General features: G+C 36.4%; 1 protein-coding gene across 7 annotated transcripts in view; it reads right to left on the reverse strand.

Annotated features, from left to right (window-relative positions):
- Positions 1 to 13,825, reverse strand: part of LYST (lysosomal trafficking regulator) — a 175,453-nt gene that overhangs the window by 134,304 nt on the left and 27,324 nt on the right. For 6 of the 7 annotated variants that reach the window (XM_044942047.1, XM_044942046.1, XM_025284538.2 and 3 more), the window contains 2 exons: positions 12,946 to 13,035; positions 10,236 to 10,434 (listed from right to left, as the gene is read on the reverse strand). In XM_044942047.1, coding sequence (XP_044797982.1) covers positions 10,236 to 10,427 — 192 coding nt within the window. In that variant the 5' untranslated portion in view covers positions 10,428 to 10,434; positions 12,946 to 13,035. The remainder of the gene's footprint in view (positions 1 to 10,235; positions 10,435 to 12,945; positions 13,036 to 13,825) is intronic. The other variant, XM_025284539.2, reaches the window with a different exon arrangement.

The raw sequence follows: 13,825 nt of genomic DNA on the forward strand, positions 1-13,825 counted from the left end.
AATATCCAGTGATAAACCAAAATGGGAAAGAATATGAAAAAGAATATTCACTGAATCACTTTGCTGTACAGCAGAAATTAACACAACATTGTAAATCAACTATGTGAAATTTGCTCAGTCCTGTCCGACTTTTTGCTACTCCATGTTGAAAGTAACAAAGACTTTTTGCTACTAGTAATACTGTACTAGTAGCCCACCAGGCTCCTCCGTCCATGGGATTCTCCAGGCAAGAATACTGGAGTGGGTTGCCATTCCCTTCTCCAGGGGATCTTCCTGAGCCAGGGATTGAACCCAGGTCTCCTGCATTGCAGGCAGGCTCTTGACCATCTGAGCCACCAGGGAAGTCCTACTCATACCTTAATAAAAATAAATATAAATTTTTTTCTTTTTTTCCTGCTCTTTTTAGATGAAACTCTATTCTTAATCTATTTTTAGAGTTTTTGTCAAGAATAGATGAATTCTGCTAAATGTTTTTGATGTCTCAGGATAATTACATGTACTGTTTTCCCTACTGATGTCAGATACTATGCTTTGAAAAAAAAATAGTTTTTCTTTATTTAGACCAGAAGTTGCAAACTTCTTTTGTAACGGGCCAGAATGTAAACATTTTAGGCTTTGTGAGTCATATATGGCCTGTGTCCCATATTTTTGTTTCTTCTAACAGTGTTTTAAAAATGCCAAAACTCTTATTAGCTTGTGTGCTGCCCACAAACAGATCAATGGCAACAGGATTTCGCCTATAGGCTATAGCCTACCCAACCAGCTCCCAATTCCCTTTCCTCCTCTCCTCCCATCAAAAATGGGTTATTAAGTGGCTATAATACTAAGAGTATTATGTCACAACCCCAGAAAGACTTAAGGTGGTACCTAGTAGGCCCAGAGATTGCACTCATCTCACACACTAGTAAAGTAATGCTCAAAATTCTCCAAGCCAGACTTCAGCAATACGTGAACACTGAACTTCCAGATGTTCAAGCTGGTCTTAGAAAAGGCAGAGGAACCAGAGATCAAATTGCCAACATCTGCTGGATCATCGAAAAAGAGAGTTCCAGAAAAACATCGATTTCTGCTTTATTGACTACGCCAAAGCCTTTGACTGTGTGGATCACAATAAACTGTGGAAAATTCTGAAAGAGATGGGAACACCAGACCACCTGACCTGCCTCTTGAGAAACCTGTATGCAGGTCAGGAAGCAACAGTTAGAACTGGACATGGAACAACAGGCTGGTTCCAAATAGGAAAAGGAGTACATCAAGGCTGTATATTGTCACCCTGCTTACTTAACTTATATGCAGAGTACATCATGAGAAACGCTGGGCTGGATGAAGCACAAGCTGGAATCAAGACTGCCGGGAGAAATATCAGTAACCTCAGATATGCAGATGATAACCAGCCTTATGGCAGAAAGTGAAGAAGAACTAAGGAGCCTCTTGATGAAAGTGAAAGAGGAGAGTAAAAAAGTGGGCTTAAAGCTCAACATTCAGAAAACGAAGATCATGGCATCCGGTCCCATCACGTCATGGCAAACAGATGGGGAAATAGTGAAAACAGTGGCTGACTTTATTTTTCTGGGCTCCAAAATCACTACAGATGGTGACTGCAGCCATGAAATTAAAAGACACTTACTACTTGGGAAGGAAAGTTATGAGCAACCTAGGCAGCATATTAAAAAGCAGAGACATTACTTTGCCAACACAGGTCTGTCTAATCAAGGCTATGGTTTTTCCAGTAGTCATGTATGGATGTGAGAGTTGGACTATAAAGAAAGCTGAGTGCCAAAGAATTGATGTTTTTGAACTGTGGTGTTGGAGAAGACTCTTGAGACTCCCTTGGACTGCAAGGAGACCCAACCAGTCCATCCTAAAGGAGTGGGTGTTCATTGGAAAGACTGATGTTGAGGCTGAAACTCCAATACTTTGGCCACCTGATGCGAAGAGCTGACTGATTTGAAAAGACCCTGATGCTGGGAAAGATTGAGGGCAGGAAGAGAAGGGGACGACAGAGGATGAGATGGTTGGATGGCATCATCGACTTAAAAGACATGGGTTTGGGTGGACTCTGGGAGTTGGTGATGGACAGGGAGGCCTGGTGTGCTGCGGTTCATGGGGTCGCAAGGAGTCGGACACAACTAAGTGACTGAACTGAACTGAGTAGACCCTGTTAGCCAGACAAAAGTAGAGTATTACTAAAAATTTTAAGGGTGTTTTTCCACACAAGCCTTACGTGCCCAAAGTAGAAATCCGTCTGAAAAACAGAAAAAGGTATGTTAGAACACCTGCCTAGCTGGATTTCACTGGATGAGTGACTGCGAGTGCCTCCTCTCACTCTCCCTTGTTGAATACAAGTATGTATTGTGGTTAACTTGTTCCTGTCTCATCACTGTGTACAGGGTGTGTGGGGGTGGATAATTTGTCTTTTTAGTTCACGAGTCTCTCAGTCAAGAAGAGCTGCTACTAAAGTGCTGCACCGGGAAGCCTAGAGTGCATACAGAACTGATGCATATCGTGAGCTCGTGGACTTCCGATCGGATGCCATGAGGGAACATTACTCTGAGAGTCCTGGGAGGGAGTATGGGAGAGATGCTAATAATCATGGCCAGAGGGAAAACACTATGGTAGATAAAACATGGCCACAAGTGATTTCCTCCCATCAAGTGCTGGAGTCTGTGTTCTCATCTTTTAAATCTGTGCTGGCCAAGTGACTTGCTTTGACCAACAGAATGTGGCAGAAGTGAGATTATATGACTTTCTTCAGCCTCCCCCTGAGCCTCTTGGAGTGCTTCCACCCATGGAAAGAAGCTGAGACTAGCCTTCTGAAAGACGAGAGGCCACATGGATGAGAACTGAGGCAGCCGGCCAACAGTCCCATCCAGCAGCTCTCAGTCTTCTGCCAACCAACTGCACATTTAGATGTAATCCCTGCTGACACCATAAGGAGCAGAGGTGGTGATCCCAGCTGAGCCTGTCTGAACTGCCAACCTCACAGAATCATTAGCAAATAAATCATTTTTTAATGCAGCCAATTTTTTGAATTGTGGTTTGTTACATAGCAATCAACTGATACACTCACTGCTCCTGTCTACTAGCCTAGGTATAAAGGAGATAATGCAATGGTTTATCTACTGCTGTCCAGTGGCTACCATTTCCACTGTGATCACACTCCAACTCTTCCAAGAAGTAGGAATGTCAGCATCTGCTATGCTTCCTCATCCCTGTTAGACCAATCATACACAGATAAATTCTGGCATATGTGTAAACAGAATCTGCAGATCTAGATGTAGTAATTTAAAACCCATTCATTGTTATTACCTTTACTAAATTGAAAAGTTTGCATTATTCTCCAACAGAAACAATTCTTGCTAATAATATTGTCAGTGACTGACTTGTCAAATCTGAAGAATACTTTTCATTGCTTATTTTCTTACTTAAAAACCTCCCTAATATTTTCAGAATAAAATTAAGATTCCTTACTATGGTAGACTGACTTACTATGGTAGAACCAACTCTTTGAAAAAGACCCTGATGCTGGAAAAGTCTGAAGGCAAAATGAGAAGGTGGTGGCAGAGGATGAGATGGTTAGACAGCATCACCCACTCAGTGGACATGAGTTTGAGCAAACTCAGGGAGATAGGGAAGGACAGGGAAGCCTGGCATGCTTCAGTCCATGGGGTCGCAAAGAGTCACACATGACTGAGCGACTGAACAACAAAACTACAGTAGACAAGGCTTGCCATCAGTTTCCCCACTAGCCCAACCCCTACATGCAGCCTTTGCTTTAACCCTCCTAAGTAGATTCTTCTCCAGAGCTCAGTGTGTTCGCATTTGCAGTTCCTTTGGTCTAATGCCTCCTCCCCCTTTACACTGCCAATTCCTATTTACACATGTCAATCTGTCTAAGAAGCATTTCCTGAGGACTCTCTCCTTTATATGCCCCAATAATTTTACAGTTTGTCATCCTTAAAAAAAAAATCTGTCCATCCCTCCAAAAGCTATGAGTTCCTGGTAAAGATATCTCTATTCTTATATCTCTGTATGTAGCAGAGGTGCTAGAACATAGTAGATACTGTTGAATAAACCAGTGAATGAATTGTGTAGCCACAGTTTTAAAAGTCTTATATTTTCCAATTAAACTTACTTTATGTATTATGATGATAGGCCAATTATATAGTACCACATATTAAAGAAACAATACTACAAAAATGTAAGAAGACTAAAGTACTCTCTTACATATAAAATAGCAAAGGTTAAAGAAACCTATTATATTTTTAAAACTATACTCTGTTCATAAACGTCTAGCCTGTTCTTGATATTTTACTCAGCAAAATAAATAACAATTTTATAGAACATCCACAGAATGTGAATAGGTATGGAAACTATACATACTGGAAATTTTAAAAGCAGAATGTTATATAACACATGGTTGTGTATTCTAGTTCAATTTTGATATATTTTTTTGGTAATAAATCATGTTATTTTTTACTCATTACATTAGAATTAAGTGATATATGTCCATGATTAGGGTATAGAAGAAATTAGAAACCATTACTATCAAATACGACATAGAAATAAATCACTTTTATGTTCGAAGAGATCTTTGAAGTCATCCAACTAGATGTATTTATGTTACTGATGTATATTACATTACTGATGAGAATACTGAGATCTGGAGCAATTGGGTCACCAAAGCCACCATCTAGATGATACTGATACCAACATTAAAATCAAGGGTAATTGTTATTTTTTTAGGCTGGGCAGTTTTCAAGTTTACAAGTTTTCAAAAAACTTGTAAAGGTCACAGTATAAACTTCCAGTCTGTTATCTTTAACCATTAATAAGATTATATTTTTTCTATTTAAGTATTTTTCCCCTAAGAATAAACAGATTAACATTTCTGTATATGATAAACTATGACCAAATTGGGTTTATTCCAGGAATACAAAGTTAGTTCAACATTTAGAAACCATCAATGTAATCCACCTACATTAATAGAAAAAAATAATATGATAGTGTCAATAGGCACAGAAAAGGTATTTGACAAAATCCAACATTCATTTAGGATACAAACTCTCAACAAACTGGGACTAAAAGAGAATTTCCTTATTGTGATAAAAGGCATCTGGGAAAAATCTAGAGCTAACATAAGATTTAATGGTGAAATACTGAATGCCTTTCTCTCAGGCCAAACACAGGCAGGCTGTCCACTCTCATCACTTCCACCCACCACTGTACTAGAAGCCAAAGAAAAACACAAGAAAATGAAATAAAAGGCATAAAAATTTGAAAAGAAGTGAAATCATTTATAGATGACATGACTGTTTACGCAGAAAATCCTAAGGAATGCACAGTAAAATTTCAAGATAGATAAGTAAATAAATTTAGTAAAATCACAGGGCACAAGGTCAACATACAAAAATCAACTGTATTTCTATGAGCAGCAAGCAGCAGAAAAATAAAAATTTTAAATGCCATTTATAATCTCACAAAAGGGATAAACTATTTAGAACAAATTTATGCCCAATTACATAAGACCTCAATGCTAAAAACCACAAAATACTGTAGAGAAATTTGAGAGGACTCAAACAAAGAGATTTATATCATGTTCATGGATTGAGAAACTCAGGATTGTTAGTATGTAAGACGTCCATTCTCTTCAAATTGATTTCTGGATTCAACAACATCACAACTGAAATCATAACAGGCACTTTGCAGAAATAATAAGCTGATTCTAAAATGTATATGGAAAGGCAAAGGATCTAGAATGTTCTTCAAACATTTTTGAAAAAGAACAAATTAGAGAACTTACACCATTTAATTTCTGGAATTACTATAAAAGTTACAGTAATCAGGACAGTATAGTATTAGTGAAAGAAATAACAGACTAGAAGAGAGAGTTTAAAAATAAACTATAAATATATGGTCAATTGATTTTTAACCAAGGTGGCAATGTTTTTCAGTAGGGGAAAGAACAGACTTTTAAGAAGAAATGTTGTAGAACAAATGAGTGGATGGGCAGAAATGAACCATAATTCCTACTTCAAACCATATTCAAATATTAATTCAAAATGGATCACAGACCTAAAAGACCTAAAAATAATAACAAAAAAGCCCCTAGGGGGAAAAGCATTGGAGAATATCTGTGCAACTTTGGGTTTGTAAGACCAAGATTTCTTAGACAAGATATAAAAAGCACTATTCACAAAGGGAAAAAATTTGCTTTTCTAAAGACACTGTTGAGAAATGTAAAGGTGGGACTGTCCTGGTGGTCCAGTGGATAAGATTCCATGCTTCCACTACAGGGAGCACAGGTTCCACCCCTGGTGGGGAACTAAGATCCTGCATGCCTCATAGCTCAGGCAGGGAAAAAAGAAAGAAATGAAAAGACAAGCCACAGAGAAAGTATTTGCAATTCAACAAAGATTTTTATCCAGAATACATAAAGAATTATAACAACTAGATTATAAACAAATAACCTGAGTTTTAAAATGAGCACAAAACTTGAACAGATATTCACAAAAGAAGATATACAAACGGACATTAAACACACTAAAAAGTGCTCAACATCATAAGTTGTCACAGAAATGCAAATTAAAATTGCAATGAGACACTGCTTCACATTCACTTAGAATGCCTAATACTAAAAAAACTGGCAATGTCAAATATTAGAGAGGATATAGAACAACTGGAATTCTCATACACCACTGGTAGGAATGAAAATTCTCATACACCACTGAATGAATGAACAAAGTGGTACAACCACTTTGAAAAACAGTTTAGCAATTTCTTATACTGCTAAACACCTACCCTATAGCTGATGAATCATATGCCTGGATATTTATCCAGAAGAAATGAAAACATATTCACACAAAGACATTTATAAGAATATTCACAGCAGCTTTATTCACAATAGCCAAGTGGTAAACAACCCAAATGGAGAAGAAAATGGCAACCCATTCCAGTATTCTTGCTTGGGAAATCCCATGGACAGCGGAGACTGGTGGGCTATACAGTCCATGGGGATCACAAAAGAGTCAGACACAATTTAGCAACTAAAGAACAACAACAAAACAACCCAAATGGTTAAACAACAGGAGAATGGTTAAAAAATTATGGTATATCCATACAACAAAGCACTAACCAGAAACAAAAAGTAATGAACTACTGATTTAAGCAACATGGATGAATCATCTCCGAGACACAAGCGTACACACTGCATGATTACATTTATGGGAAGTACTAGAACAAGCAACACTATACTTAGATGTTAAAAGTCAGAACAGTGGTTATCTTGCAGTGGGGGAAGGGGAGTGGCTGAGTGAAAAGGAGTATGACAAACCTTTCTAGGGTGGTGGAAATTTCTAACCATTGGTTTGGGTGGTGGTTATAGAAGTTACATATTTGTCAAAACTTACCCAACAAAATACTGTACATTTCCTATACGTAAATTACGTATTAATAAAAAGTCTGCTTAATTCCTTATATTAAATATGTTAATAAAGCAGAAGTATTGTAAGGATTTAAACTGCCTCTTCTCCAGAGTATCCAAGAAGTGTTTCAACATATGAGAAACAGATAAAAGCTAGTTTCTCCTGTACAGCTTTGAATCCAGTGCTTTGATTTCATCTTAAATGATTAAATCTTATATAGTTAAATTCCCCTTAAAGAGCCTAAAGATCATTCTCCATTTTCTGGTTTAAACAATTAAACCTTGAGAAGTCTTATTTTTTAAATGGCTATTCATTAATATTTTATTTTCACTCTACTTCTACTGTCCCTACCACCATTGCTACAGATATTCCAAAAAGTGAGTAACTAGGGAGAAAGAAGACATTAAAAAAATATTGCCATAGGAAAAAATGTTGCAATTATGAGTTGAATGAGTTCAATCATTTAATGGGCTTCAGACGGTAAAGAATCTGCGTGCAACACAGGAGACCCGGGTTCGATTCCTGGGTCAAGAAGTTCCCCTGGAGAAGGGAATGGCAACCCACTCCAGTATTCCTGTCTGGGAAATCTCATGGACAGAGGAGCATGGCGGGCTACAGTCCATGGGGTCGCAAAGAGTCGAACAGGACTGAATGACTTTCACATTCACATTCAATCATTAAACAGTACAGTGAAAGATACTTCACAACTCAAAAGAGAAAGACAGAAAATAGATCAGTGTTTGCTGAGGGCCAAGGCGGATGGGAGGGACAGGGAAGTAATGGCTAAGGGCACCGGGTTTCTATTTGAGGGGGTGAAAATATTCTGAAACTGACGGTGGTGACAGTTGCGTTTCTGTGTGACTACGCTGATCTTCTCTGGTGGCTCAGACGGTAAAGCGTATGCCTACAATGCGGGAGACCTGGGTTCAATCCCTGGGCCGGGAGAATCCCCTGGAGAAGGGAATGGCAACCCACGACAGTATTCTTGCCTGGAAAACCCCATGGACGGAGGAACCTGGTTAGGCTACAGTCCATGGGGTCACAAAGAGTTGGACACGACTGAGCGACTTCACTCAAAAACCACCAAGTCGCACATATGAAATAGATTAATTCTTTGATATGTAAGCTATATTCCAATAAAGCTGGCATTTAAAAAAGCTACTGAAAGTTTGGGATTATATTGGAATTTACAGATCAATTTGGAGAATAAAATATTGACTTTTTCCCAGTACATGAAAATTATGTAGTTCCACCCTTATTTGAGTATTCTTTAGTTTTTCTCAACAACATTTTATAGTATTTTATAGAGAAATCTATATATAATTCATCAGATTTATTCCTGGATAACTGTTATTTCTGATGCTATATAAGTAGTATCTTTAAAAAAAGAGAGAAAAAACACAGAATTGTTCTAATGTGGGGTAAGAAGATAAATAGAGCATGATATGTATACTAAATCATCAAAATTTTGAAATATAAAATCACTACATGTGGTCTAACAAATCATTTTTTATTTTAAAATTTATTTTATAGAAGCCAAATATTTAAAAATTAAATTCCATTTAGTCATATTTGATCAATCACATTAAAAAAAGAATAAAATTACATAAACCTATATAATGTTATAGATCAATGCTACCTCAATAAAAATATTGGAGAAGAAAATGGCAACCCACTCCAGTGTTCTTGCCTGGAGAACCCCAGGGACGGGGGAGCATGGGGGGAGGCCGTCTATGGGGTTGCACAGAGTCGGACGCGACTGAAGCGAATTAGCAGCAGCAGCAATAAAAATATATAAACCTGAAAATATTCTGAAAAATTCCATGACAGGTAGATACCACAGTGAACAAATACTTCCTGATTTATATTGTTAGGTTTCTTAGCTTATAGTGAAAATAGCCGCTTTAATTTTAACATCTATATTTACCCAATATATGTATTTCTTAGCAAAATGCTTTCATGACAAGGAAATTTTATTTTACAACAGTTAAATTTACACTTAAAGTGTTTAAAGCTGTCTATCATATTGGTGCTACCGAGTGTTTATTATCCTTTAAATTTAAATTAATTGAAATATTATTACCTATGTTAGTTAGTAGATGGTGAAAGCAGATGGTGGGCTTTTCTTTCATAAAATAAATATTTGTTTTCTAATCAAATGAAATAGATAAAAATTGCATTTAGGCTTCAAGTTAACCTTGTCTGAGTTATTTAATGTTTCAGATCTCAGTCTTTCATCTACAAAAGGAGGTTAGATGAAAACATCTTCATAGTCCCAACTAGCTTTAAAATTCTGTTAATTCTATAATAAGGAAACAGCAAAATACCACATGGTCTTACCATTGTTTAAGCAAACACAGTAATGTATGAAAACCAGATGATTTAGTAATTATTAGTTTACACAAAGGATTCTGTATTTTCACCCCAGAATTGGCAAGTTCTTTAAATATAATTTACACTAAACTTTAAAAAAATATACCTGATACTTATTGAAAGTACAAATGCAGATTTTTCTTAATCATGCTACTAACAATCATAGTTATCTCACACTGATATTAAAATTAAAAAGCATAGTGTATATGAAAGCATTTTAGAAAAAAGGTTGTTTATAACTGTAAGATATTTTAGACATTTTGGAAAGTATTCAAATAAACAATATGTTCATAAATGGAGTTACTTTTCCTTGTCTGAGTGATGAGAGAGATAGGACTTTATCTCAAAAAGACTATCAGAAATTATGCAACCTAGAAATTACTTTTCTATAATTAAAATTTACTGATGGAAAAAAATGATTTGATATGAAAATGTTACCTGATCAATGATAGAATTTAGCTTCGTAAGTAACAGAAATCCTCGGCCATGGACAAGGTATTGTCCGAGGGTTGCCATGTGGGTTTCCTCCTCTTCTTCCTCCCTGGCCTCCACTCTCTGGACCACCGCATTGCAAAGCCGGTTGACATCGGTCAGAAACTCACGTGCCAATGAGTTACTGTCAGTGCTCATGACCGAGCTATAAAATAAATATTACAGAAAAGATTAGGAAAATAAAAATGTTGTATAAAACTATTAATATATGTTTTTGTTGCTATTTGTTTTTAATCGAAGACTGACTTTAAATTATTGGGCATTGGTACCTAACCTTATAATCTTTTCAGACATAGTTCTGATCTAGTCTGCTGCTAATTTGCTTCAGTCGTGTCCGACTCTGTGCAACCCCATAGACGGCAGCCCACCAGGCCCCGCCGTCCCTGGGATTCTCCAGGCAAGACCACTGGACTGGGTTGCCATTTCTTTCTCCAGTGCATGAAAGGGAAAAGTGAAAGGGAAGTCGCTCAGTCGTGTCCGACTCTTAGTGACCCCATGGACTGCAGCCTACCAGGCTCCTCTGTCCATGGGATTTTCCAGGCAAAAAGAGTACTGGAGATGGGGGCCATTGCCTTCTCCCTGATCTAGTCTGGTACTCCTTAAATATTCCTGCATGGCAGAAATCAGTCCTGGGTGTGAAATGACTGAGCAAGCACGGGTAAGTCAAAGCTGGGAAAGAAAACACTAGTGGGTGGTGGCGGTGAAAGTAAATGCTGACTTCCTCTCTAAAATGGCCTCAATCTAGAATAAAAATAAACCCATTACTTATAAAATACTCTTGTTGTACATATTTTGAAAGATAAATGGATCTTTAAAAATATAAACTGTTTTTCACCTGACAGAACCCAAAGACGCTGACATCATTCTGTAGGTTTTGAGGCTGTGCAAGTTTTTTAATCTTACCAGAGGAGACTGGTAGAAAGTAAATAACCAGGCAACACGGAAAATTCATCAGATGTAGTACTGACAATGCACATAACTCAACTGAAGGGCTGACACTGTGAACAGCTACGACCAAGTTCATTCAAGGGTACGCAAGAATATAACTCTTCCACAAATGCAGCCCACTGACTATATAAGACACCTTCAGTTGCAAGGCACAGTGCAACTTTAGAAATTTTAAAAAATGTGAAAAACAAAAAAAACTGTGGTAATAATTAGGGCCTATCTTCTAGAAATTAAGATAATAGAAATTAACATGAATTTTTAGACAATTGATGAGGAAATAAGTTCAATCTCACTTCCTAAACACATAAGACGCCATGTCAGTAAAAGAATTATATGCAGAAACATTTTTCTGTATTTAAAAATGTATATAAAATACATACACAATTACATATATAGGGTATCATATATAAATGATCTATTACCTGATTGTTTCATTTAGATAGTTCGGAAATCTTTACATGAACTCTTTCTGTTTAATAGCTGTATGCTTACTGTTTTTAATACATTCCACTGCATGTGTATTTTACATATAGTACATGTGTTTCATTAGTAGATGTACTAAACAATGTAGTCAATTTGTCATTGTTGAATATTTAGGTTGTTTCTAGCTTCTTACTATCATAAACAAACTGCAATAAACACCTTATAATACCTGCACATTTATCTTATTTCCTTGAAGTAGAAATTACTGTTATATATTTCTGTTAGGTTTATTCCATGTGTCTTATAGTTTTCATCATTATTCTGAATGGGATTTTATTTCCCATTATATATTCTAACTAGGATACAAAACTGGTATATAGGGGGCCTACAGGAAGTAGATTTATTTTGAGATATCCAAACCTTACTCCTATATCCAAACTTCCTACTGAACTCTCTTATTGATCTTATTGGAATTTCCAGGTCTAAAACCATGTCAACTACAAATTACAAAAAATGTGAACTTTTCCATCCAATATGCACACACTTTTCACTCTTCTAGCTGCATTAGTTATTAACAGCACTAGCAGAACAACACTGGCAGGGGGGGCACTTCTGCCTGGTACAGTAAGAAATACTTATTTCTTCCCACACATCTAATAAGAATGCTGAATTTAACTGAATGTTTTTCAGCCATTCTGAATGCCAACTGAAAAGATGATTGCATGGCATTTTTTAAAAGTTTTTTTGGAACATTTCAAATGCCTGGAAAAAAACAAAGATTCTATAACATGAGGTTATAGCAAATACTCAGACCTCAGATCTAGCAAGTATTAACATTAAACTATGTTCAGTTCAGTTCTAGTGTATGGGGGCGGGGGCGGGGTGGGGTGGGTGTGTGCGTGTGTATGTGTGTAGAGAAATCAAACCTTATAGTACAGGAAAGCTACACTCCACCCATACCTCTTCCACCTCCTTAGTTGTTGTTTTATCATTTCCATATATATTTTTATAATTTTGATACATCATAGTCATAAAATATTCAGTATCATTTATTTTAAAAACGTATGCATCTTTTTATAACTTTGCTTTTCCCTCTCAACATTAAGTTCATTCCTTTAAACCATTGTGCAATGTGCCACAGTATGAATAAACCATAATTTACATGCCTAGAAAGTTTAGGTATTTTCACTTTGGGTTTTAATTAATGTCATATAACTATTAGTTTCAAAGTCTTAGACTGAATCAAGTATTTTGGCTGTTAATATATGTTACATTAAATACTCACCAATCTTTCAACACTTCTGTAACATTTAGGGTCTTTATAATTTGAGTTCATGAACTGGACGAAACAAATATTCTTAGAACAAAGCTACACCTACCAAAAAAAAAAAAAAAAACCAGGATAAAACAAAACAAAACAGAATAACCATTAATGGTGATAGCTAAACACAAATAATTTTAAAAATTAAAATTCTGACATAAAAACCAGAGGCTAGTCTTCATATTTGATGCATGAAACAGCCAACAATTTTTTTTTAATCTCAAGAGCACACTAAAAAATGCCTGTAGCTTTAAGAATGGGATCTTGAGAGATGAAGTCTTGGAACATATTTGATATGTACAAGACAACCTGATCACAGCTCCCTACACCTCCTCTCCCAACTCCCAACTTATAACCTCCAGTAAACCACTATAAAGGAGGAAGAATTGGGCACCATCTGTCTTCTTAATAATGAAATCTAGAAGGCAGTAGAATATCATCTATATACTATGACAGTCAAGTTATTACTTTCCTGTAAAAGATATTTGAGAATACATGAGAACTCAGAAAATACTACAGCCAACGAATGAATAAACCACCACCAAGTTTCCTACCCTTTCTGAATTTTAAAAAATTAATCGCCTACGTATAACACAGTGAAGGCTATTTCTGGAATATCAAAGGATAAATTCCTACTTCTGGGGTAGCAAGAAGATGCTTCTCTGTAGTTTTCTTCTTTGCTATAACTTATACCAGGCAGAGGCATGAAAAATATTTTCTTATTATAGTTATAAGGCAAACAGTAAGGTTTATTTTGAGCCACAAGCTTTTAAAATCAAAATGACCTTTAATTGCTTAAAATGCTCAAATCTAGAGCACTGTCTTGAATTCCGTTCAGCTTGAC

Source organism: Bubalus bubalis, chromosome 4 (genome assembly GCF_019923935.1).
Source record: "Bubalus bubalis isolate 160015118507 breed Murrah chromosome 4, NDDB_SH_1, whole genome shotgun sequence".
In the NCBI taxonomy this organism is placed as follows: domain Eukaryota; kingdom Metazoa; phylum Chordata; class Mammalia; order Artiodactyla; family Bovidae; genus Bubalus; species Bubalus bubalis.